We start from the raw sequence: 27,982 nt of genomic DNA on the forward strand, positions 1-27,982 counted from the left end.
AGGTAATGCGATTCCCACTGCTCCCTCCACCAGAAGCCAACAGATCCTGCAGACCCTCTCTGGCGCACACCCCTCCTGAGGGCTGCAATGAGTCACTCAGATCACCAGCTTCTCAACACTTAGAGTACTCGTTTCATCCTCTTCATTTGAGCCAAAATATCCAGGGAGGTCAATCATCTGCTGCTCTGCCTCCGTTAAACCAAAAGTAGTATTATCATAAAAGGCAAACTCAGGGTCCAAGGGGAAGCTTTGGCACTTGTCCCTTCTGTGCTGCGCAGGGCTTACACTTAGGCCTCTCTGGGAATTATCTTTGCCAGCCAAGCCCGTTTCCTTTCTCCACACACCTCTGGGGTTAGGTGAAGGGCCCCTCTTACTTCGGTTGGGCTCAGGCTTATCAACTGCCTTCTCCTGACCAGCAGGCTGGCGGTCAGTGATGAGGTCCAGTTTCTTCACTGGGGGACCTGACCTGTGGTGGCACTTTGCACTGTGGCCCTGCGGTTCGCACCCTGGCACAGTGCTGTGGGGCTGATCCAGCTTTTCACAAGCTGGATTAGTGTTTCTTGATTTTGGCCGCATCCTGTCCTCAAAACCTTGGTCCCACGTTCTGGTCCTGGAGTTGTAAAGAGGAGTCTGTCTTGGGGTGAGGGTGGACATGCTTCTCTCTCTGAAAGGCCTGGCCTTTTTCATTTCATGGAAACTGGCTGTTCTTCTGAACTGTGGGTTTCTGTGACACCCTCTCTCAGGCAAGTCCCCTCTATTATCATGGTGCTTGAAATGAGCTCTTCTTATCAAGGTTTGGGAGGTTTGGGTAGGGCTCATTGCAGGATTGGCCTGAGAGAATGGAAAATCCAGCCTAGGGTGAGCGCTTTCCCCTGGGAATTTGGGCTGACCGGCTGGCTGGTCCAGAAATGGAGATTTGATCCTAAATTTGTTTGCTGCTGCCTCCTCTTGGGTTTCCCCGCTCAGGGGCAGCATTGTGGTGGCACCAACAACTGTGTCTGTGAGGGGATTCTGAGAGACGTGGTACACCTTGGTGGTCTCAGTCAGGCCTTTCTTCTTCATTTCTTTCAGCTGCTGCTGTGCAAGGCGGTAGCTAAAAATTGGAGGGATTATTTTTTGGGCATTTGGCTGAAAGTTCTCACTACCAGAGACATCATCTTCTTGGGTAAATTGGAGACTTCGCCTGTAGGTCAGGGGAATGTTAACAGGGGCATCCCCTCCTTCGGCAAAACTGTCCCGCTGCTTGTTACCTTGGCAAATGTTCTCTTCATCGGAGTTTTTCCGGAAACCAGGGGAATGGACAGAATTTCGCCGTACAGCAGTGCTGCACTGCTGAGCTCTGCAGAGCTTCCTCCAGAGGGTGATGAGAACAGTGGCAAAGATGATGAACAAGCATAAGGAGATACCTGTGACGGTAACTATGTTATTTGCTTTCTGGTCCTCTCCTGCTTGGACAGAAGGTGGAGTGGGAGTCTTGATAGCTGTAACAAAGAGCACACATGCCTGTGAGAGTTGCATTATCAGCATTTTGGTATTTTAAGATGGATACTTTACTACAAAGAAGTAACCAATTAGCACAGTAAGCTGTTTCCCATTAAGATTTGCTCACTAGATGACTCGCTACTCATCACTTCAGAGTGGCAGAAACAGATCTACTTACTTTAAATCAAAGATTCCACGGACCTTTTAATTATAACTGTTACTCTTGCCTGTTCTGTCCCTTCCCTAAAGCATTCCTAAAAATTTGTAAAATGAGATAACAATATTTGCCCTCCTTTATGATGTACATGAAGATTCCCTGATGAAAAATGTTGTAAAGGGCTAAAACCAACCCAAGCCAAGCTAGTACTTCAGGTATCACTTTTAAATTATTTTTAGGATGGCTTAAGTGGGTGTGAGAATTTCAGTGAGTTTGAAGAGCAGAGAGCCAGCATTAGCAGTGGCAATCTGACTTTTTTAAGCAGTCCTCTGCAGGTGCTTTGTCCACTTCCACTGCCCTCGCATCCTCAGAGGACAGAACCTTCCCCACCATAGTAGATCCCTGAGATGGCCACCATTGCCCTGGTGCCCCTTACACTCTGATATTAAATGTCTTCTATCACAGACTAGAGATGGGCCTTTAAACAGAGACAAATACTCTGCAAGTCTGTAGTGTGAACAGCTCAGAACCTTCCATAGCCCTATTTAAACCTTTCAGCTGCACATGGCATTACATTACAGATTGCCAAACCAATAAGAGATTGATAATTGTTTTTTTGGACACAGTATTTCAGTGACAGCCCTAAGCAGAATACAGCATGATTGAAAGCTGCTTAATAGGTCCAGTAGCTAATTTCAGTGTTAGACAGCACTCACTTCCCAATCTCTTGTGGCCAAATATCAGCTTCATAAGGCAATGAAAACGCTGTTGCAGAACAAGGCTGCTCAATTATGGCTGACAAGAGCTGGTCATGAAGGTGTGAGCTTGAACTGAACCACTTAACCACCTTCCCTCAGTCTCTAGTTTTATCCAGAACCCAGAGCCTTCCACCAGAGTGACGGACAGTCTGCTATAAAACTTGCCAGGTGCTCCTGTCTGTACCACAGTGACTCTCCAGCCATAGGAAATAACACCTGCAGAATAATGAGAAGCAGGTGCCATGTACTTCTCATAATCCAGAAGAATAGTCATCTAACAGCAAGCTGGTAGCACAGCTGTTAGGTGCAAAGGATGCAAAAATGTACTCATGAACACCATCCAGAAGGTCTCAGGCTGATATGGTAACAGACATGCAGGATGCTGAGTGGGGTGGAGACTCATTTCTTTGACTTACAGCTACCCGACAGCCCCAAGCCCTTAGAAAAATCCCGCCACAGGCTTAACCTTAGTACTCACAGCCCTCTGAGAGATTGACATTAGTCTAAAGAACAAGACCATATCTGCTGAATCTTTTTCGGAGGATGCCTAAAACTTGCATTCAGCCCAACGCCACCATGCCCAGCGCAGAAAGCATTGCCATTCTGGGGGCTTGAGTGTAGGGTGTGAACACGGTGACCTCAAAGGATAAGGCAGGACCAGCATTTGCCCTGTTTAGTACCACCACAGCAGAGCAAGTCATTCATTGCTTATTCTTCTCTCAGTCTCACAGCTATTTTCTAAAGGCACTATTTTCCATCTGTAATGCGTGCTGTGCTGCATCACTTGGAGTAGCAAACTTGGAGCTAGCAAACAGTGACATTTGAAACACTCGTAGTCATTGAGGTTTGCTTCTCTCCACCTCATCTACCTCTGCCCCTGGACTGGGTACTGTTTTCATTTATTCAGCCATTTGCTCCATCTGCTGGACTAATTACTGAAAACATAGTTATGCTGCAAAAAAAGCTTGCCACCTTCAGAAAGGTGCCGACAGCTGGGGGATGGGGGAGGAATGACACTCCCAGCCTGAGATCAGACAGCAGATGAACACTGTGTGAGCACAGTGTCAAGTCACTTCGTGAGCAACCTACAATTCAATGAGATGAAATGACGTGGGTAATTCTGCAAAGGAAGCCACCTGATGTGCGAGCAGTAGGATTGGAAATGGTCTGAGAAAGAGAAGCAAGGTAATTCCTACAGATGATCCCACGACAATGAATGCAGATGTAGGCCTCCTGTGCATATAAGTTTTCTATATATAAACCCTCTTTACTAACCCAGAGAACTTGATGGAATCTGAGGCTTCTCCAGACCTGCTGACTGCCAGACTGCCACGTGTCACGTGCACTGCATATACACAGGACACTGGACCTTTCTGGAAACTATCATATGCCTATATAGTTCCACACCTGACAGCTGAGAGGCACCAGAGAGGCCTGCCACTTCTGTGCCTGTAAAGCAAGGCGCACACCCAAATCACATGTCTAGCACATGTTCTGCAAGCGCAGATTGCTCTTTGGGGAGGTTTGTGCACCAGGACTGCTCTCTGAGCTCCAGAGGAGTGGGGTGAAGCGTCAAGGAACCAAGCCAAATACTGTACTTACAGAAATACCTCTCCAAAAGGTAACAGGAGGCACGGAATAACATAGCTCAGAATAAGCCTCAGAAAAACAACTCCACAGGGGTGGAGCACCTCCCATACGAGAACACGATGAGAGAGTTGGAGTTGTTCAGCCTGGAGAAGAGAAGGCTCTGAGACCTTATAGTGACTTTCAAGTACCTGAAGGGGGTGTACAAGAAAGCTGGGGAGGGATTTTTTACAAGGGCACAGAGTGATAGGACTAGGGGTAATGGCTTTAAATTGGAAGACTTAAGTGTAGACATAAGGAGGAAATTGTTCACAATGAGGGTGGTGAGGCACAGGTTGCCCAGTGAAGTTGTGGATGCCCCATCCCTGGAGGTGTTCAAGGCCAGGTTGGAAGAGGCCTTGGGCAGCCTGGTCTGGTAGGACATGTCCCTGCCCATGGCAGGGGGCTGGAACTAGATGATCTTTAAGGTCCCTTCCAACTCAAACCATTCTATGATTCTACCCCGCAGAATTTCACTGGTGGCATTACTGCCCACAGCAGGGCATACTGCTCCACAGTTTGGCATAGAGAAGACAACAGCTGTAGAGCAGGGCTATAGTTTTAAGCTGGGGCCCCAAATATCTGAATTGTTCCTCTCTGCTTACATTTGCAGCATTACAAAATATGCAGATCCACAAGGCCGTACTTTCTAGTCATCAAGAACATCATAAACCTTAAAACCAAACTGCTAAAACGTCTAAAGTGCTTCTCAAACACTGACAAAATACAATACCTGGCTTGATGAAAGTACCATTTTTAATATTTTCCCTTCTTCTGAGTTTTTGTTCAATACAATCCATTTCTTACAGTGCTCCACAATATATTTCAGTCCTGCCTGGACACCTCTGAGGTGTTCATGCCACAAACACCTTGAAGCTGGTTCAAGCCAACACCTCCACCAAAAAGGTAGTCCTGCAGTTTTCCTGCTCCAGCCAAATATTCTCCCCCTCTGATGCCCTTTGCTTTTCAGTGGCACAAGCACTGCAATGCCTATGTGATAAGCAACTTCCCCACATCCCCAGACTGTCCATTTCTTAGCTGGCTCCATTCCAGTTCTCCCCACTCCACTTTTGCCATCACAAGGAAGTGAGCAGCATGAAGGCAGCCAAAGCAAGGGGTATCTCTCACTTTGTAATAGCTTGAAGTATCTGTTAAATTACAGCCCAAGAGCCTAGGAGCCTGCACAGCCCTGTGCACCTTCCCATCCCCATCTCTATCGGGCTGCAGCACCTGTGGGATGGGAAAGGCGCTGGAGCTTCCACACCAGCCAGTTTCTGAGCAGATGAATCTGTTGAGCCTCTTGGCATCAGCAATCCTCCTTTCACACAGGGAGGTGGCTAGAGGCAAATGTTTTGTGTGGACTGAGTACCATCACACTGTTAAAAAGGGCCACTTCTGCCCCCCGTGCTGGCAGCAAGCACCTGACTATGGTGCTAGCACAGCCTCATCCAGACTCACTGAGGGCCATGCACCTTCCAAAACCTCCTCTCACCATGCAGGAGGCTCAGGTTTCCTGTACCTGCACCTACTTGACACCCATCAGCTGCAGCCAATCTGTCCTGTCACCAGACAACAGCAGGGGCAGGCTGGAGCAGGGGGAGACCTGGCATGGCCACCTCAAAACCTTCCAAAGCGGGAACCCCACACCATGGGTCCCAGCTGTAACCAGCCCTCTTTTAATAAGTTCCCACTTTTTAACAGTTTTCTACTGCCTGGAGTCTTTGTCCTTCAGTACTGAACATGTCTTGCTGCCCGAGATCTTTCCTCCAGCCCTTCCCCAGCGGCCAGCCATGCTGGAGACTTTAAATCCCTTCACAGGACTCACAGCATGCAGAAATCTTCTTACGATTTAGAGCCTTACGTCCAGCTCCCGCCTGACTCTATCAACCACAGGAATATGACACCTCCTCAAAACCAATATGACTGAAAAGATCTGATGCTTCCATTTTACAAAGCCCTGCTAATAACAGGCTATTTGCTTTTACCAGGGCAGACACGCAACCACAGGGGAGAGGATAGCAGAGCTACATACACAAACACTCCTCCAGCGAACACAAGGAAGTCTCCCTCGGCGATCCAGTGCAGCCTGGTTTTGCCGGCGAGGAAGTGAAGCACTCTCGGAAGCGCTCCCGGACGCCATCCCCACAGGTGACGCTGCAGGGGCTCCAAGGCTGCCACGGGCTCCACGCTTCTGCAAATACACAAGCTCACAGCCATGAGGAATGCATCCACCTCCTTACCTTCAAAGACACAGCCATCTGTCTTCTCTTATTTAAGAAAAACAACAAGAAATAACCAAACAATGCAATACAAACAGCAACACCAAAAGAGCAAGCAGCATCCAGGGACCTGCTCCTCTTCCCATCAGAGTCTAGGGCAATGCTCCCACTTTTTTTTTTCCATTTTTTCACTCCAGTGCCAGCCAGCAACACAGCGTTCTGTTAACAGAGGCTGGCAGGAACTGCCTGGAAGAACAGCAAATGGAAATTAATCCACAAATCTTTGGAATGGGTTCATAATTTATACATTAATCCAATTCCTGTCTGACAAATAGAGCTTTTACAGCAGGATAATTCCATCGACTCAAGTATAGTTACTCTTGATTTATACGACTGTGAACGCAGGATAAGCCCACAAGGCCTAATGAAATGGCAATATTGCTTTTTCTCTTTATTATGTTTCCAGCACAGAAACATGTTATTGAATCATTCTTTTACCAGTTCATGGGCCCCTATTGTTTTATTGCTTATGGAAAGGCAATTAACTGAAGATGAGATTTTGCAGGTTCATTTATTTACTTTAAGTGGAGATAGGTTCAAGTTCTAATGCTACCTCAAATATTATAGTTTTTTGACATGTAATGGAATCTCTCTTGCTTATACAACATCCTCGTTCAGTGTTCAACCCTCAAACTTTGCAGCAGCGAGAACTCAGCGAGAGATAGGGACTGTTCCTGCCCATATCTGACAGATGTGACACAGAAGCAGGATGACAACTTCAAATCACAAACCAATGCACAAGTTGAGGTGCAACCTTTAAGGACAGATATCCTGAAGACTCTCCCATGGGTCAGCTGACCTGGCTTTGAAATGTAGCACAAGGGAAAACAAGGCCACTTACTTCATTTCACTGCTCATAGATAAAATGGAAAACCAGCTAAATCACAAAATGTAGATTTGATTTGCTGAAGTTTGCTCTTCTAAATAATGTATGGCGTTGCTACTGCCAACACAGGTCATGATCTTTGATTACCTTACACCACTGCTTTGCTGCTAGCATGCCACCGAGCTCCTGATCAGCAAGCAATTTACAGTGTTTAAGGACTAGACAGTGCTGCACAACTAAAAACGGCTTTATGATTTCATGCTATATTGGTTGCTGTATTGTTCATAGTGCGTTATTTTTAAAAGTCTCGAACAAAAATAAATACAGCTGTGTTTTAATAAACATGAAATTTTAACTGCTTTGGGCCCTGTCCTACAATTTTTTGTCAGTACGCCAGTATGAATAACGTTAACATGAGCAGCGTAACAGAACCAGCGGGGCTACTCTCCTTCATGCAGGTACTCACCTGCACTGCAGGATGAGGCCCGGAGGTTTGGAGCTTGCACTTGTGCTGTCAGCCAAGGCTGTAAAACATGTGTGGGCACATACGCACGCACATCTGAGTGCATGCATGTTTGAGGATGTCTGCCTCACCTAATGCAGAGTAGACATGGGCCTAGCGAGACACCAGTGGTGCTGCAGTTTTAAGCCCACATAACTCCAAGTGACCTCTTTCATTCGCCACAGATTCTCCCACAATATTGCGATATCCAAGATCCCAGGCTGTCTTTCACTTCATGCTCTTTGTGCACCAACCTCCTTTCACCCCTTTGTCTCAGGATCTAGAGAGCCGCTACAGCAGGGCAGAGGAGCCAGAGGCAGGCTGAGCTTTCGCATTCCTCCTTCAGTTTGTAGCCACACCAATTCCAGCAAAATGCAAAATGGAGCAAGACTCGATGGTGTGTGGTGTAGGGAGAAAAGAGAGTTAAAGGATGCCAAGGAGGAGGAACCAGAGAAGCTTGCTGGAGGAAGGAGTCCCTCAAAGGTACAGACCCTAGACAGCTGCAAAATCATATCAGCTAGTGAGAATTGCTGTTAGTGAGGGCAGCAAGAAAAATGGCCATAATCAATAGTCAGTCAAGGGCCCTCTGATCCCTACTCCAAAAGACTCTGTGGTATCCCAGTATTTGGGGATCTCACAACACTCTTCTTCATATCAGTATCATTAAAGACTCCATCAGTGTTCCTCATCAGTGGCAGAGGGAGGTAGGCTAGCTAGAGAAGCACCCACCTCCTTGCAGACTACTTGATGTCGGCAGCTTGGTGAGTCCCTGCCATAAATTCCAGTGCGTGAGCTAGATCATTTCCCTCTCTCCAATTCCCTGCACATTTAAACTGTTAATTACAGTCAGATACAAAGCCAGACACAGAAAGGTTCTAGTTGCCTCCAGTGCTAACAATGGTGATGGTGGAGGGTGCTCGGCAGCCTCCACATGATGCCTGTGGGCTTCAACGTACAAGAACATTTAAGATGAGTAATTTTCTAACTTTGACGTCAAACTTACGATGTGCCCATTGCTCTGGGGCACCTTTCACTGACTTTGGCTTCAGCTGAGAGCGCAGAGTTCCTTAGCAAAAACACTTGGCATCCATAGCTTTGGGGCTAAGAAAGCTTAAAGAGCAGGACAGCAGGAAACGCTCCAGCTCCTACGGAAGACAGAAGATTTAAACTCCTGCAACTTGCTCTACAACCTCTTGCAATTACCAGAATGTAGAAGAAAATAAAGCATAGTTTATTGTCCCCCAAGGAAATAAAATGATTAGCCTCCATTTAAGACAAACAGATTCAAAGTGCCGTGGGAAAAATCAGAAGGTATGCACTGCAAACTACCTCTAGTAAGTGTGATTTTTTTTCACATTCAATTAAGAAATCAATTATCAATGTGAAGACATCTAACTGATGAGTTAGTTTGAAATAGCTGACAGTTGGCAGACCTGCCAACATGAAAGATAAATGCAATTAACTCCATTAATTGTTGCTGTGCATAAATATCTCCCCTCAAATCTCTGCTTTCATAAGACTGTGAGCAGGCAGTGCTATTCAATGGTGCAGTCAGCAACGGATGTCCAGCACCACCCTTCCATCCTAATGCACATGATAGTCCTAAGCACTTCAACAAGACCAGTGATATGGGACAAAACCACCAATTATTTACAGGCTCATGTAAATGCCTGTGCTAGCCTAGAGGATTGCAGGGTATTTGTGGAAGTTTACATGAGATTTTAGGTCCTGAGACTGAGGGTACACACGTTGTATTGGTGTTTAGGTAAGACCTGGGACAACACCCTTCTCATCTGTTCTGTGTTTCTCCGTTTCCGTGGAAATAAAGCCTCGATGCACTGAAATAGTGGCATGCTCCAACAGGTTACTAATTTGGACAATGAAAGGACAAGTGTTCCTTTAAAGAAAGAAAACCTAGACTCTACCGGGGTGAATTATAGTCTTTTCCCCACAAACAGACTTCTTTAAGAATTGTAGAGGCACAGTCTAAAAACTTTTTTTCAGAAGCCAAGAGCTATCCCAGTGAGTCCATAACACTCAATTTACTCTTGAAATACTAGGGGTGTGAAAATGAAACATTCACTGACACAGAAGAAGCAGAGGGAGCACAAAGCAGCCCTGGCATACCTGGATCTCTCACTTCCACCTGTTTCTAAATATTAATAAATAAAAGCCAGGTATGGATCCAGGCAATAGAGCTAACTGGTTCCCAGATTTTCCTAGAGATAACAGGCAGGTCTGATTCACAGAGTTTTATTCAGAGATCAAGAATTTGATGGAATTTGTTTATCCCTGCCTGACACCTCGATATTCCACATATTCCTCTCCTCTGTTATTGATCACTTTTCCCTTCAGAAGGTCCTCCCCCATCTTCCTCGTCCCCTTTGCTGGCAACAGCCACAGCTCTTATGCCCTGTTGACCTTTGATAGCTTTTTTATGACAGCAAAAGTCAGATGAATAAAATTCATCTCTGCTGTTGTGCAAAAAGTGCAAGAGACTTCACTGGGAGTCATACCAAAGTTGAAACCAGTCTCTGTAACTAAGAACTGTAAAAGAAAGTTAATTAACACCAGAAACATGAAGAAAATATGCCCATTTCTACGCCATAGCATTTCTGATTAATTTTATCAGTCTCATCCCAAATGTTTCAAGTAGGATATAAGCTAGGACATGGAGCATCCTCCTAAGGTGTACAGAAGTCTCACTGCCAGGGACACTTAAATTCCTGATGAACAAAGCACAGGATAAAGTGTGGAAAAGAATGAGCCTGCAATATGTCTGTTGCTGGGTAAGATGATATAAGAGAGTTTCCTACCTCAGACATTCAAATAATCCTATCAAACACAGGGAAAAAATGGGAAGACTCTAAGTCACCTGCGCGAAACAGTTAACACCCCACTGAGATGAATAAAGTGACTCACATCTCACTGCTGGTTTTTTTCACAGGTTCTTCAGCTGGAGTCTACAGAAAGCTGCACAAGCGCTGGCTCACATTTAACAGATGCATTCCCCACCTTTAACAGATATATTCACAGTCATAGCACAGTTTTTTTATGACACTCATTCTGATGCCAATGGCCTGGGCTGGAGAGCTGCTGTCCTAGGGCACTCAGGGCCACTGGGAGCTTTCTTCTTCCCACAAGCCATATTCCAGTTCCACAGGCTGGACTAAACCTGGCTGGGATGAGGATTAAGGAGCAGGACTGATGAAGGGTCAGGAATATGACTGGTGCCCAATCTAGTGAAAATTAGTATGGCAAAATAATCTTCTTTTATCTCATCCTCTGTGGTTTGGATGAAGATAATTTGAATGATCTAGGAGCTTTGATATTTTACAAGACAGTATCTCTGCTCTGTAATAATAAAGCATATGCTAAACGAAGTAAGAACTGGCTGACTGACAGATTTGATATGCAATTGTCAACAGAAAACCATCCCCAAGTGGGAATGCATTTGGAGAGATTCCGAAAGGATTAGCATAAGGCTCACTGCTGTACAATGCTTGCCTAGTTGACACAAAAATACATCCAACATAAAACCATTACTGAGAAAATACGTCACTCGTGATGACATAAGTAAAGACTGTGGTTGTATGGAACAATGCAGGTTACTTGTTAACTTAGGATAACTCAAGCAAGATGGACTGTAACTCAGGAAAATGTGAAATAGAGGAAGAAGGAATATAAATTGTACCTGCAGCATGGCAGACTAAATGTTGAAAGGTCATACACAAAAACACCTCAAGAGGACTTTGCAGGGTAAGTTATGGCAAAATTAGCTAATGCAATTGGTGGAAATTAAAGCACAGGAGCAGTAAGTAGCTGCTCAAGGGGCGTTGGTGAGGAGGACATCAGAACACAGCACTCAAAGCCAGTAAATCTGTCATCTCATAAAAGGAATGTTTAAAAAAATGAAATGGAGCAAAAAAGAGCCAGATAATTAATAAAATCCTGGAAAAAAACCCTTCCAACTAAAGACTTAATCTTTCCAGTTTATTAAAAGAACAGTGAGATTATCTGGAAGGGTTGAGATGATCTGGATGTGCAAACACCTTTTGCAGAGGAAAGACAATGACTAGAAAACAGCTGTCTCCTCTAACAGAGAGCAGCAGAGTAAAAGCCAGTCACTAGAGGATGAAGCTAGATGGCCATTAGTTATGAAACACGCAATGTCTCACTTTTTAAAAAACCTAGAAACCAGGGAGAGTATTGACAGAAATTACCAGAAGGGTCTCTGTTTTGAGGTGTCTTCAACAAAAGACCAGATAAGTCTCTGGAGGATAAGTGGCAGTCAAACACAAAGACTAGCTATGGGACTCAGCACCAGGGTAACTGGATGAAAAGTTATGATTCATGCTGCACAGGAGCCTGAACTAGAGGATTTACCACCTTTCCTTGCCTTAAAGTGAGTACAGGAAATCCAAAGCAGAAAATAAGTGACCTGTGGAGAAGTGCTTGTTCTGCAGCAACTGCACGTTTTATATGAGCCCCTATCACAGATCTGGGTCCACGCAGTGTCCTGCAGCAGGATGAGAGACACTCCCAAGCCCAGGACAGCACTTTCTGAAACAGCCTTCGCAGGCAGCGCAGGTTCACTCTGCCTGTCGTGGCTTCAGGCTGATGCACCCCTCCCAAACACCCCATGCCTTTCAAACACTGCCTGCGGGCTTTGAAGTCTCACAGATACAGGCACGAAGTCAGATGTGCTGCAGTCTAATTAATTTCAGGTTGACATTTTATTTACGGCTATGCAGTGTGGTTTCACTTTCATCAGCTTTGTAGATTTGACACTTCTAACTTGGCAGCTATTGACTTAACTCCGTTCTTCACAGGCGTAGCCTGATTCTTTTGACTGCAGTTGTAAGGATGGTGCTATTGGGGAACCCAAGGAAACAAAGCAGATTGCAAGGAGTCATTGCTTAAGATAGATCTTGTCAATTAAATAGTCAAATATTGGGCACAGAAACAATGTATGTCATATCCCATGTACCCATCTGTTAGGGAAATTATAGAGATCATATCAGTGTAACATACCACCCAAGCACAGAGAAAGAATTAGAATTCTCTCTTCCTTTTGCCTTAAGAATTATCTCCATTAAGAAAATAATATACTTGCATTTTCAGATAGACTTTCTTGTGCCAAAGAAAGACAGAGTGCCAACAGAGAATGCAGATGCAACGTTAGGATAAAGAGAAGAACTACGTACCGAGTTTAGCATATGGTGAAAATAGAGGTAATTTTTAGCACAGAGTGTTAATTAAACAGCTAGCAATTCTAGAATTTATGAAACAGTACAAAGTAAGACCGCACGATACTAAGAACCTAATTGAGGTAGGCTGTGTCTGGACTGTGTGCTACGGAGAACATCCTGCACTCCTGGTCTCCTGATGATCCCACTCAGAGACCTGACCATGAAGCGCAAATATACATTTTTAGCTTGAGTTCCTGCACTTCCTTTTCAGGAAGACCATGGCGAGGCGGTGTAGAAAATGGTGTACATCTCAAACATTTCTACCTGAACTCTTTGGAGTGGGCAGATGAGAAAGAAATTTGCTATGGACACAAGCCTGCCTCAAATGAGACCATTTACTTCTTCACCGCAGCATGCAGGCAATACAACCTATTCTAACCCAAACCAATCCCCTCGTATACATACAGCCCATCCCTCACCGTGGTCATTTTTCACAAATGAGGAATGACAAGGACATTTGACTCATCTGCTTCCTCTGCCATGCTACTGTGATTTGTAGACCCTGTCAAACCATAGACTGCCACCTCTGAAGCTATAGATGTATAGACATAAACAGGGTGTACAGATATTCCTTAAATAAGGCTGTGGAATGAACATAGTTAACTGTGATAACTTCTTAACCACGATCATTCATACTCCTGGACATGGTTTTGGCTTCTGTCAGTCAGCACTCTCCCAGATCATGCCTGGTCATTGCCCAAAGGACTTTATGGACCACAGACCATCCTAGTTGGCAGATTGCATGATTCTGATCTTTCCTGTGAGGAAAAGTTTAGCTAAACGAATGTGACCTATGATCTGCCAGGTGGCCTCGTGTGTCAGAAAATGCACCCTGGTCTCTTTTAAGCAGCAGCGACATGTCTTGAAAGGCTGCCTGAAAAACCTGCAAACTGTTCAAGTAACATGACAGTGTCTTTTGCTATGGTCAAATCCTGACTAATCTCACCAAAATTTGTGTATCTAATAGGTAGGACTCTAATTTCTACAGCAAATGAGCTAGAGAAAAAGACACTCAGTTAAAGACTCAGTCCATGTTATCTTCTATACCCATGAATCACCCTTGTGAGATACCTGTCCCTTGACTAAAAAACTGACAAACTACTTAATTTTGGACCCTTGGCTTCTAGACATTTAGAATTAGGTAAGACTAATCCTACCTTTCACGTTTCTAATGAATCAGATCTACTGCAGTAGCTTCTTGTCTCACTGCCAAGTTTCAGTTTTACCCAGACTAGACAGACACATCATTCAGAATGCCCCTAATGGTTTTGGTTGGGTCTTAGTGTTAACTTAGATTTAAATTACCAAAGTGGCATTGTTACCAAATGTTCTTGCATATGCCCCTTCATAACAGCCTACTCCATCCTGCTGCCATCTGCATATGACATTACAACTATCTTGTCTGGTGTAGGATACAAAAAGTAGCAATTCAATAGGGTACACCACAATCAAACCCATTTATCATAACCTACAATGGTAGGCAAGAGTGCTGATTTTGGCTAAAAGAGAACAAACTTCAGTACAAACCCATATTCCTTTGGATGACCATACACTCCTTAACTCTTGTGGGGAAACGGCTTCGGTTTGAGAAATTAAAGAGGTCAAAGCAGTACTTGTTCTTCCCCACATCAAACAAAGTGCAGTTAAATTCTGTCCAGTTGTCTCCCGGGTGAAGGGTGTTTTCATACAGCCAAGTTGTTCTTTGGCTAGGATGCTTAAGAGCCTCTTTATAGACAACAATTTTTCCACTGACAGAAGTGCATGGTGGAGAGACTACGAAGACCTGGACCAAATTTTCACATGTTGCTTCTGGTGCCACAACCAGTCTATATCCAAATTTGTGGAGGAGATCTATGGGTCCTATGGAGGCAATGATGGAATGTGTTTCTAATGATTTCAGTAACACAGTGATGTATATTTCTTGAGCAACAGGTGGGCAATCAAACTCTACCCACTGGGACCTAGAGAGTGGGATTTCTTTGCTTGTTCTAACACCCAGAGTCTCATCAGAGCTTATTCTTCCAAATTCATAAAGTGTGCTGGTGAATATCACATCTAGTGAAACCACTGTCTCATTCATGGCACACAACTGTTCATTTGTAAAAAGTCCAACCCGTATGGAGCTTCCAATCACCTCTGAACTCCTGTTCAAATCAATGTGAAATACAGGCCATTCCACATGGAGGGTCGAAATGCTTCTTCTGCTCCACTGAGCAGCACTGCCGTTATCGCTGGGAGAGACCATTCTGAACAAGAAGTCCCCAGCGCTCTTGAAATGGAAACATTCAAACTGTACCATCCCTTGGGACTGATTTGCTGGAAGCTGTTTTCTTGCAATGATCTCGTTGGTTCTGGCATGCAGCAATAGGACAGACGGATGCTCTGCTGTCACATTACCACCACTGAAGTACTGATATTCCACGGATACTGTGTCATTGCTGAAGGCTACATGACCTGGGTGCTCCAACAGGAGATACTCCACTTCGCCAAGAACTGAAAGGAAAACAGTTTCACAACAGCATTAAGAACCACAGACAATTGCTTGTTTATCTACTTTATGGAAGAAAATAAAAGATCTATAAAGTGGGCATTTAAGAAGTGCTTCTCAAAGTTTTTTTAAGTGAATCGGTTCACAAAAAAAAAAAAAAGAGGTCCTAGCAATTAAAGCTCACCAAGTCCACTGCAGTAACATGTTCAGGAACATTAAAACCAAGGCTTTTTAAAAACCGAACCCAAAACATTCACAGAAAACTTCATTTATCAGGATAGATTCTCAGACTTCTCTATTTATTTCACTTACAGATTCTTAAGGTCCACTTCACTGTGGCCAGGTGTTGTTCCACTTACTTTAGCTATAATTCAGGAAAAAAAGGACAGTAGTTTCTTAATACAGAAACATGAAAAATGTCCCTCAAATTAAATAAAATAGGAAGTCTGTATGATGCTTTTTGAAGCCTCTTCTCTTGCTCTCTCTTATGAATCTTTCATTTTGCTCATTTGCATCACAGAGACACTTGACTGAAAGAGCTGAAAATAACAGCGATGGTGACTGCAGCACTTTTCTTGTCTCAGATGTGGTGCAACATGTCCAAATGACATCATTTCATTATAAATGGCGCAGTCTTTTTAAATGCACTTCTTGCATGACCATGTTTGTGCAGGTTGCCAAATTATCCTGAGACACGCTGTAACTAGTGGGGATAGATAATATCTAAAGCAATGGATTGAGAAGACTGCATTTCCGTCCTCAGCTCAGATAGCTTTTCTGCCCTGCTTGAAACTTAAAGACTTCAGACACAGAAAGGTTGCCTGAAAAATGGGAACTGCATACGTCTATTCCAGATACAGAATGTGCTGTGAGACATCTTTATTTAATTAATTGTCTGGGTAAAGGCAATGAGTCTGGGATAGAAGGTGCTGCAAAAGTGTAAAACTTCACTTAAAGCAATCCTCTCATAAGTTGTATCAATTAACAATACTTGGACTTGTTAAATCTGTTACACGTTTTAAGATTACCTCAAAGACCGCTTTGCTGGAAAAACACTGCAACTGCCAAGGCAAGCACTCAGCAGTCAGGAGTAGCAGGACTCATCTCATATAATATTAACTGCCTACCACTCTAAGATTCAATTTGAATTAGTCACCTTGGATCCACTTTCTTGTCAGCAGGGAAAGTTTTCAGGAAGAAATTAATCTAACCAGCTCTAGTCATTTACACCAGGGTGAGGTACAGAGTGCACTGTAAGATCCCATTACTCTTTACCAGCTAAAACGAGCTTAAAATTACCAGCTCCAACCACATCCATAAAGTCCAGATGGAGGTGGTAGAGACAGACTTTCACGTATAAATCATGCATATACTGTTACATACATGTACTATAACCCAGTCTTTAATTTGCATGACTCAGTACAATTTTTTCCACAAGATGCTGCTTCATTTGGCAGATGAATGGTGCTCGTTATCAGGAGGCTCCTCTGTTCTTGTCCATGGGTGGTCCCATGTATTATTGACTGCACATCATCCAAAATCCATCCTGATAACACAGAATTATTCATTTCCCCCATAGACTCTTCTATTGTGCTCTTACCACAGAATATTAGTGCATTAGAAACATTAATGAGTTTATCCTTCCAATACGTCTGAAAGATGAGAGGATGTTACTATTCTTGTTTAGTGTGTTAGGAACAGGCACAAAGGTGAAAACTGTCAAGTACCAACTAATTGTGGATATCCTAAGAAACCCAGGCCCTGATTTTAAGTACAAAGGTCCTTCACACATCCAAAGAAGGATCCCATTGATCCTAGCTGTAGTAAACACATGCACTCCAGCAAATCTGATTGCAACTTGGACATTCAGAGAGTAGGAAATAGGCCCTGAATAGTTGTGAAAAAAAGCCTCTTTATGAATTGCCCAGCAACACATTTTCCTTCACGTTTTGGTTGTGTCATCTGTGTCTGCCCATATTTTCCAGTCCCGTTCCTACCATCACCTGCTGTCAATCCCTCTTGCATACTATCCTAACTCCATCACCATTACAACAGTTCTCAAAACTCCTGCTTTCATCTCTTTGCCTTATAGCTCTTCTATAAAGCTCTTCTGCCTTCTCCTGTTCCTTGGGCCTGCAGTTAACTCCAGCAGGTTCCCATTTTTCTTGCTTACTGCTAGCACGACAGCAGAGATCACAGGATAACCAACTCCAGTGCCTGGTATTACAAATGTGGGGGAACTCTGCTGCCATAGGCTGGAGCGTACACAGTACTGCATCGGGTTGGCAAGAGAAGCCAGTGGGAGCTGGGGCATGCTCGACCCTTCAGACAGCTTCATCACTCACTCATCTGCAAGGACTTAGATCGGACCAAGTCTGGGCAAATCTTCATAAGAAGAGCAGAAAGCATGCCCCAGGCTGCTGTAAGCACTCTAACAAGCACGAAGTTCCCACGGCTGTGTTAGTTTCCCAGTGAAATGGTTGTAAGCTGCTGGGTTTTGTTTCTTTGAACACGGGCAAAAATGATGCATTTCTCTACAAAGGAATTGTCTAGATTCAACTTACCTGAAACATTATAAGGAAAAAAGAATTCAGACCATGGCAAAAACCCAGCATGAAAAGTTTCAACTTCCAGCTGTAAACTTACAGCAAAATAAGTGATAGCAATGAAAAGCTTTGATGTTTGTACCAACTCCTCTACTGTCCTTACTCTCTTTTACAACTGTCTTAGCATTCTTGGACTATTCTTTTATTTGGAACGTCTCAGATGAGAGAAAACAACATCAATGTGTATGCATGTGGGAGGACTGGAGAGGTGTCAGGGGACTGCTATGTAGCTCTCATCAACCTTAATGCAGGAAGTGAGGAAAATGAGCATGACTGGAGGATGTTTTTACAGCATTGCAGAACTTTGGCTGGTGCACCCCAGTCCATAGCATCCTTTTCCCCATCTTTGAATAATAATGCGATAACTTTACATTCATAGAAAGCCCACGTAACAGATCTTCATGATGGTCCAAAGGCAGTAGCTGGAAGTAGCCAGCTTCCACTGCAAGCTCCTTCTCCAGCCTACTGTACATGCATGACTGCTACATGCTAAAACTCCGTCCCAGTTGTTTGGGCAGGCAGTCAGGGGCAGCTTTTAACGCATTGGTATATCTTTGCTGCTTATTACAATGGTCTCCCATTGAATGGAGCCCAGCTGCAGTGCCAACAACCTGCCAGGGGAGTCTTTGTAAGAACTCTTATTAAAAGACCAAAAGTAAAACCCTGGTTTTCACTGAATAGCAAGAATTACTTGAGAGTGCTATTCTAATATTTATTTATTTTTAATTGCATTCAAGCCAACTTGGGTTGCACTGCTGGCTTGTCAGTAGCACAGAGCTAAGAAGAATGTACATATCATCAGGAAAAAAACGGTAAGAAATGAGAATACTGTTTTATTTTGTGTTAGGAGTTTTTTAGCATTATAATAATTTTCCACAGCATACTGGATCATATAAAAAAAACAGTCTTGGTCTGAAACAGAGAAGTATATGACTGAAATACTTATCCAAAATCTATGTATGTATGTGATACTCCAACGTGTATAGACAGAAGTGTTTGGAAGTCATTTTCTGAATTATGTGCTACCCCTTAACTGAAAATAAGGGGAAAGATGATGCGCCCAAAGTCTGCAGCAGAGATTTAACTCTAACTGCACCTTGTAATTATTTACTGTGCCACACTCTGTAAAGTTCAGGAATAACAGCTTTTACCACTGAGCTAGCTATCTGTGAATGCCCACAGGACTGGCCTACCCAGAACCAGTGGAAATTGCAATCATCCACCTGATTTCTTGGGTTAACTGAATTTAACACTTACCTTCTCTGTGTTCCCCAGTCAGTGCAGTGTTCCTAACTTAGCTAGTTAAGTTTGTCTTATTAGAAGAAGAAATTATCTTAGAAAGCATAGACAAGAGTCTCCACTTCTGCTGTAATTAAGTTCATCTAAAAGATGGCAATTCTAGGTTCTTTACATCTTCTAGTGATCCTTGTCTAGAGTGAGGATGGAGCAAGCCTGGGTAGTTGAGTGTACTTAGTATTCAGTCATTATCTATAATCACATTTTTCTCACTTATAAAAGGAAAGCATTTTTGGTCCATTTCTCTCCTTCGTAAGGCATCTTCAGCCCTTTGGGGTGTGAACTACCTGCCAGGATAGCTCATTCCATAAACTGGGACGACTCAATCCTTTTTGCTTTTTTCCTGCACTATAGACACTTCCGCACTGCATGGCTTAGTCCTTTATCATGGTTTGAAAGTGCACTGCTGTCAGAGCTACTTCTGCTTTTAGATTAGGAATGTAATTTTCAAAAACATATGTATTATTTAGGAATTAAAGAGCCCCATTTTTAAAATTTCTAATTCATTGTGCAATAAGGAATTAACTCCCTTTGCAAATATACTTCCTACTTAGGACATTCTTGGAAAAGATAAGACAATATACATAGGATGTGCCTCAGCTTGTAGACATCTTACAACTGTCTAACTTGAAGTCAGATGTCTAACCTCCCTCCGTGGCAGCTGATGGTGACAAGAAGGTGCTTTCTCATTCCACACATCTCAGATTGCAAATGGCTTCGAGGTGCTTTCAGTATACGCTGATTTGTACGTGGACTACTCAAACAAGAATGATTGCCTCTGACTAGCTGCCTAATTTTACACGACTAAAATTGAATGAGCCTGAATACCATCTTTTAGCTTCACATGTGGTCAGAGGCGAGAACACCTCTGTTTTTCTCAAAAGTTGTCTTAAGTGGCAGCTTAGGTCCATCAGATGGGGGTCACTCTGTCATAGGAGGTTGCCTGTACTGCAGATGCTCACATGTCAGCCACCCACCACAGCTTCCTTTTATAGTTAATGGAGAGAAACACATAGTTGTATGGCGCAGTTCTGCCCATTCTGGTACAGGTAACTAAAATAGGTCTATCTTCCACGATGTTCATTAAATATTACGGAATATGAGTCTTTAAAAAGACCAGAGTTCCAGTTACTGCTTCTAACACAGCCAGTCCCTCAATGATGCCCACGGAAATCTGTTCATTTATCTTGGTTACTTCTCTAAGCAAATTCACAGCAGGAAAGGTTTCTGCCACTCTGATCTGAAGGGGCAGTTTGTGCAGGTTGCATTTTCCACCTAAATGTTGCATAAGATCTAGACTATATTGTGCGCACATCAGTGTGGGCTTCTGTGGCATCTGATTTGAACAGATCATCTGGAAACAGCACCATCCAAACCCATCTTGTGAATACACATTTCTCAGATTTCCCTTGATAACCCTAATACTCACCGTAGTCACAGAGCACTACTAACAATAGATTTGAAAAATCTTTCAACATCTGTTTCATTCTGACCAGTGAGATCCCAGGTCCCTTTACTCCTCATGTCCTTCTTCAGCTCTGAAGTGCAGGTACTTTTTATCAAGAACACCTGGAAGTTGAAAAATTACAGCTGTGTTGATTTTGCTTCATAAAATACAGTAAGGAAGGCATCCCACTAATAAGTCAAAGAAAATACACTATTCATCAATTTTCTCCCATTCATTTAACAATTACTAATACTGCATCAATGGATATGAATAAGTACAGCTACAATTCACTGTACAATAAATGGTCCCTCCTGAAATGTCAGCTCCTGAGCCAGAACAACAAAGACAGGTCACAACAATTTACCTTCATGCTGCAGTAACTGCTGCTGGGCAAGTCTTATTTTAAGATCAAGACACGTGACAGCCAAATAACAAGTATTTTATACAAAATGTAACTTTGACCTCAGCATATATCAATATTGGAAACATTGATATGTTACACAATTCATTTCACTTACTGTCAATTGCTTTCAAGCATTAAAGAGACTAAGCAGAAAATTATCATTTTGGTTCTCAAACTGCCCTATTATTCAGGTCTAGTAATGTAATTAGTTATTTTACTAGATTTATAAATGATCTATAATTGCCTTTTACATGATTGGACTGGTAAGACAGACAAGGTGCTAACTCCCACTTTTCTCTCCAACATTTTTGAAGTTTACATTCTCTGCAGCCTTGGTTAAACCAACAAAAAAATAGAGTTCCTTCTGGCAAGTTTCACAATTTTATGTTCATGTGCTTTAAAATGGTCTTTAAGAGTCTTGTAACAATCACATAAAACAAGTCAGAAGCACAAAGATATCAGCAAAACCAACAGTTTCCTTCAGAAACAGAAGCAGGGGAGAACCTAAAAAGACAAGTTCAGGGGGATCATTCTCAAAATATAAGATTGTTCTTCTGTACTGCATAGGAGTGCCAGCAAGTCAGTCTTACTGTGCTTATTGTCACACAAACATGCAAGAAAGTTCTTGTTCCATAAAGTTTACAACCTAATTTTATGACAGAAATCTGGCACTGGAGCAAGCATAACTTAGGAGAGACCAAAACTGCAGCACATAAAGGTAAAACACAGGAACCAGATACAGCAAAGATCAGGTGCCTTTTGAGGTATCACAAATGAGGAATTTCATAGAATAGAATCATTGAAGAGTTTGGATCAGGAGGGACCTTAAAGACTATCTAGTTCCACCACCCTTGCCATGGGCAGGGACACCTTCCACTAGACGAGGCTGCTAAAAGCCTCGTCCAACCTGGCCTTGAACACTTCCACGGATGGGACATCCACAACTTCTTTGGACCACCTGTTCCCGTGCCTCACCACCCTCACAGGAAAACATTTCTTCCTAACATGTAATCTAAATCTACCTTCTCTCAGTTTAAAACTGTTAACCCCTCGTCCTATTACTGCACTCTCTGATAAACAGTCCCTCCCCACCTTTCCTACAGGCTCCCTTTAAGTACCAGGAAGGCTGCTAGAAGGTCTCCCCAGAGCCTTCTCTTCTTTAGGCTAAACAACCTCAACTCTTTCAGCCTGTCAACAATTACATTGCAAGATTTGTTGAACTAAGAGACAGCACACGTGTCATTTGAAAGTTTTTAAAACTGTTGTCTGTGCCAAGCGGCCGGAGAGAATAATTTCTAAGAAAAGACTAACAACATGGCTTTGCTCAGAAAAAGCCCATTACAATAATAGCTGTACATATCTGAAGGGAATAATCATCATCCGGCCCACAACCTTGACAAGGCTCCAGAAAGAATTAGACAGGATAGTGATACCGCCACCACCCACAATTTCACTTGATACTGTAAATTACAGGAAGACAAACCTTATGCCTGAAGACAGGGGCGGGCTGCTAGCAGAAGTCAGTGGAGCACCAGCCTGTCTCCCGGGCAGCTGGCACGGCACCACATCAGGGATGTCATTCTTTCTGTGTATCATTATTGATCATTAACTGGCTAATCAAAAAAAAAAAAAAAGAATCAAAGCAGTCCATGGAAGTTAACAAGTAAATTAAACTTTAAAAAACAATTGTGATCGAAGGCTTGGCCTCCGGTGTAACCGCTCAAGGAAAACAGAGCAGCATTGCTGTGAACTGCTCTGAAATACAGAGGGGAAAAAATGCTTTGGGGGCCATAATAATGATTGTGCCAAATGATTTAACAGGTCCTTTTCATGTCTAGCTTTTCTAGCTGTCTATTCTTCAAATGGCTTTTACAAATACTTCTTTCCGAGAGTTACACACTGAGAAGTGAAATTCAAATAATCCTAATCTCAGTCTAACGAGTGACGCACTGCAGAGAGGAAATGAAGTTATGGAAGGGAGAATAAAACCTTAGGAAGAAAGAAAAACAGCCTGCATAGGAGAACACTCTCAATCAAGACAGTCCCCTTGCATCTTAATTCCCATGTGTCAGCCAGCAGCATGGTTCAAGAGACAGGGCACCAGCGGGAGGCACAGGAGACCCGACTGTTCCTGTTCCTGCCATCACTAGGCATACGATGTCTGTGAACCACAGCATTATTCTGCTCCCCTCCTTTCCACTCATCTCTTCAGCACTGTATTTGTAGCACAGACTTTTCAGACCAGGGACTCTTTGCTACCAAACTCGCAGATGGAGCCCAGTGTCAGGGTGCTTTGAGTGTTTCACTAACACAGATCATTCACCAGACCAAAACCTCCTTCCCTCTCACCCTTGCCTCTGCCTTATCTTGGCTCGCTTGGGAAAAGACTCCAGGGTGCAGCATGGGCAACACCCAGGCTACAACGGGAGTATTTGAAACGGTACCAAAACTAACTTCCAGTGAGTGAGATGAGGTACCTCTGGAAGCCTAGCCTGGGGCTATTTCACCCTCCCACCTCACACACAGCCACTTTAGGCTACCAGCTGCAATACAGCCCTTTGCACAAAGTACCTTTGCACAAAGCTCCTATTAAAGTGCCTTCAGGAAGCCTCCCTGAGTTTTTTGCACCTTTGCTAGCTCATTTCTAATAGCAGCTTTGACTGGAACGTCTGCTGGCCCACTGCTGGTGTGGTATAGCCCCCTCCCTCTGTCTTCCCCCACAGGTTTGTTCCTCTCCTCCCCTTCAGTTTTCCACTTCCTTTCCCTCGCCTCAGTTTTGAACAGGACTTAAACTGACCTCTAAGTTCCGTTCAGACTTCTCCCCTCTTCTGTCAGTCTTCTCTAAGCCAACTTCTTTCGAGATTTCTTGTCACTTCTAGGTCTTCTTCAAAAATCTTCACATCTTTGCCTCCTGTCTCCCACTCTATTATTTTTTCCATTTTTCATACTCGCATCAAATTTTGCTTTTCAAGGCAGACAATACATCTTAAATGGTTTCCACTCTATTCAGATCTTCTACCTTAAGTTCATTAACTTAATGAGATCGCACAGAGAAGACTATGAGACTTTGAATAATTGGCTTTTTTAATTTATTGCTCTCATGGACAAGCACAGACTGAGGCTCTATTGTGTGAGACACAGCAGAGGCACAGCAACATAAAAAGATGCCTTCTTCCAAGAGACGGTGTAATGGAAGTGGAAGACTTCCTCTCCAAAGGCAATTGGAAATGACAGATGAGGAGGCGAGAAGGAAGAAGCCATAAAGGGCTTTGGAACTGAAGACCAAGAGGCTTCTGTGTGTAACACAAATGACACAGGAAAACTTTTAAGTCCCTTCCCTGCAACAGATTTCCTGTCTGATCTTGGTCACATCACATAGTTTTCCTGTGTCATAGCTCTCCTCTGGAAATAGTACCTCACTGTCTGGTATGTATATTATGAGGACAAAGTCACTAAAAGCTGCGAGGCTCATAAACACTACTGCAGTGTCAGGAACCGTGCAAGAACCGAAGATGCATTTTACAATTTTATTTACAATATTTTTTGCAAATAAGTAACTGAATAGATTACGTATGCACTATTGGAGTTACATATGTCCACCTATTCAAACAATGTCCCTAATTCTCTTTGTCCTTAAAATAATATTTTGTGATCACTTCACTTTTACAAAACAAAAACCTAAAACAATGAATCACAAGCCAACTGGCTTTATGATTTCCAGTACTTTTCGCAGCAGCATCCAAGGCCACACCGCAGAAATGACATTTCACAAAACAGCCACCTCTTCCCAATCCCATCACCTGCTGATTTAGCACAGGTAACCAGCTACCAGCTTCCTCGGCAGCAACTGTCGAGCATTCAGCAGCTCCTCCCTCCTTCATAAGGAAGATGAGAGGCAAATGAGCCCTGCAGTTAAGAAAGGGCCATTAGGAATTAATCAGCTACTCCATGACCAAGCACTGAGTTCAATGAGACCACGAAGTCACCGCACTCAAAACCCCTGTGCTCTGGAGCCTCTTTCACACAAAGGGAAGTGCCACTGACAGATCTGTTTTGCCCTGGCCACGGATACCCTCAGCCTTCCTCCTGTTTGTAAATCCCACTCAAGAGCTGAGCCCTTCCCTGTCCTAGCTCAATCCTCCTCCAAGAACTGGGAGAAGTTTGTCCTGGTTCCTCTCTCCCCTGAGCACAGCCCTGTTCCCTCTTTGTCCCCCAGGCCCTGCAGCTCCAGGTGAAGGTGTCCAGCCATAGCACAGGATTCAACCACAACTGAGGACATATATGACAGCAAGGAAGGAGAAGGGCTTGGGGAAAGAGTAAGTGTGTGGGTGTCAGGTTGAGGACTGATCCTCCCGGAGCCAACCTGCCCCCACTATGAGCACTGCCCCAAGCAGCAACGCAAACCCCAGCCACCCGATGGACCCAGGGAACCGTCCGGGATCTGGAGTGATGCTGTCAAAAAAATAGCTATCTATTGAAATTGAAAACAAAACAAGCAAAATGTTGCCAGAATGTAAAGGAAAAAAAAAAATTCCACACTAAAACCAGTTTCTTTAATAGCTGTCCATTAGCGAACATTCTTCAGTCATATTTTGCAGCCTGATACTTGCACAATTCTGGTTATACGTGAGAGGCTGGCAGTAAAATAGACTACAGATGGAAAAGCCTGAAAGTCCCTAAATCTTCCCTGCATTTTACTTGAGGGATTCCAAGCAGCACCAACAGCAAAAAGAAATGTGTATCTGCAACACTTCTGCAAATTAAGGCATTTTATCTGTATTGCAGGAAAGAGATTAATTATTTTCATCCAGTATTCGCTTACTGCAATGTGGGATTAGGCAGCTATTGAAGTGTTACCACCTGCTGGGAATTTCAGACTTACCATATAATGCCCCCCTTTTGACATTAAAAAGGAAGCACCTCAGGTGAGTATCACATTTTATCAAAATCTAATCACTGCTGACCAGTCAGAGTGGTTAGGGCCAAAAATATGCCACTTCTCGGAAGATATTGAGTTCAGCAAGAAAAGTATATATGTGATGTCTGCCACAGCAGGGGGCTAGAGCTGACATCCTCAAAGGCATCTTTCATTCTTATTTACACATCAGACAATTTTACATTGTTATCAGATAATGGCTTTATTAAAATTATGCATCTAAATTCACAAGGCTGAAACTGACAGCACCAGATTCTCTGTGTGCAAGAAAAAAAATAAAAAACCAAACCAGTAATTAGCTGGTAAAGCCTATTTTCATCAACATTTGGGGTCTGATCTCACAAAATCCTGGGATTTCTCAGCTCTTTTTGATATCGATCCAGCAATTAAAGAGCTCGTTGGCCAGCTATATCTGTCCTTTTAAACCTAAGGGCTACAGTAGACTGAATGTATGGATGAGATTTACTTTGGAAAATTTACAGTGCAAATAAGTTTATTATGCGCAAGGAGATTTGGGAAAGTGTCCAAGCAATAAAAAATAAGGAATGCAAAGAATTAAATACATTAGATCACCCCTTATGGCATAAGGGCTGGAATGCAGTCATCCATTCTTTCCTTTCCCCTCTAGATTCTTTAAATACATATGTATATATATATATATATTTCACTGTTTCTGAAATTCCCCTTTCAGTGAAGTTTATCTTAAAGGTCACAGGATGGGGAATATACATTGCACAGCTGAAATAATCCCAAATACGTTTGAGAAGTGGGTCTGAAATATCACGGAGGATCAGTAACGAAAAAGAGACATGGGAAGCCGTCTCCCCTCACTTTGCATTTTGTCCTATGCTCACACGGTTTCCTCTGGTCTAGCAGCTTAATATGAAGCAGAAATCGCTAAACATACTGAAAACTGCTAAAATTAATGCTCCTTATTACAGAGCAGGAGCGACAGAGCCATGGCAGGGACAGCCCCTGCCTCCAGGGGAGAGCCAGCCGCGGGGAAAATCCAAGCAGAAGGCAGACGAGGGACCCTGAAGCCACACGGGTGCTTTTAAACACCTCCACGACCACGCGCTATGGTGGCCCCGTGACCCACCCGTGGGGTGACCCATCCATGGCACGCGGAGCGACCCACCCACGATGGATAAACCATCCCCACCTGCGGGATAACCCATCCGCAAGGTGCCATGCAGGATAACCCACCCGCGATGGATAACCCACCCGCAGGGATACCCACTTGTGCCATATGGGATAATCCCCCTTCACCCTGTGGGAGGATCCACCCGCGGGATAACCCACCCGCCCCGGGACCCACCTGCGCCCCACGGCAGACAAACCACCCTCGCCCCGAGGGGAACAACCGACCCGCGGGGGATAAACCCACCCGCACCGCAGGTGACCCCCTCGTGGATACCGCCCCGCTCCCCTCGAGGGTGACACATCGGAAATGGACAAATCCCCCCGCGATGGATAACCCCCCGAGCCCCGCGATGGATACCCCTCCTCGCCCCTCGGGGTGACCCAACGACCCTCGGGGTGACCCACCCGAGACGGATAAACCCACCCGCGAGGATATCGCCCGTCGGGATGACCCACCCGCGATGGACAATCCTCTCGCGCCCCGCGGGGGACAACCCACCCGCAGCGGGTGACAATCCACCCTCGAAGACAAGTCCCCCCACCCGCGATGGATACGCCCCCGCAAGAGCTAACCGTACCCCCCGCGCCCCCGGTGCCGCCGGCCCCGCGCTCACCTCCGCGCTCCCGCGGCGGCGCGGCCCCGGCTGTCGGCGCGGCTGTCGGGGCGGGCGCCGCGCGAGGGGACCCGCGCCCCTGGCGGCGAGGCGCGGCGCTGCCCTGCCCCGCCCTCGCACGCCCTCCCGCCCGCGGCCGGGGCGGGGGCAGTGGGGCAGCGCTGTGC

At 44.2% G+C, this 27,982-nt stretch overlaps 1 protein-coding gene across 5 annotated transcripts; it reads right to left on the minus strand.

Annotated features, from left to right (window-relative positions):
• Positions 1-91: 91 nt before the first annotated feature.
• Positions 92-27,948, minus strand: THSD1 (thrombospondin type 1 domain containing 1). Of its 5 annotated transcripts, none has more exons than XM_054064165.1 (6): positions 27,816-27,948; positions 22,606-22,735; positions 20,702-20,841; positions 14,410-15,375; positions 6,056-6,214; positions 92-1,481 (listed from the first exon to the last, which is right to left on the minus strand). In XM_054064165.1, the coding sequence occupies exons 3-6, from the start codon at positions 20,757-20,759 to the stop codon at positions 97-99; spliced, it is 2,568 nt and encodes an 855-aa protein (XP_053920140.1). In that variant the 5' UTR covers positions 20,760-20,841; positions 22,606-22,735; positions 27,816-27,948; the 3' UTR covers positions 92-96. The 5 variants fall into 5 exon arrangements, with proteins under 5 accessions (XP_053920140.1, XP_053920916.1, XP_053919421.1 ...); XM_054064941.1 differs by having other exon boundaries at positions 22,606-22,731; positions 27,816-27,834; XM_054063446.1 differs by lacking the exon at positions 27,816-27,948 and adding an exon at positions 23,920-24,912.
• Between the last annotated feature and the right edge of the window lie 34 nt (positions 27,949-27,982).

The sequence above is a fragment of the Cuculus canorus genome, chromosome 1, assembly GCF_017976375.1.
Source record: "Cuculus canorus isolate bCucCan1 chromosome 1, bCucCan1.pri, whole genome shotgun sequence".
NCBI lineage: Eukaryota > Metazoa > Chordata > Aves > Cuculiformes > Cuculidae > Cuculus > Cuculus canorus.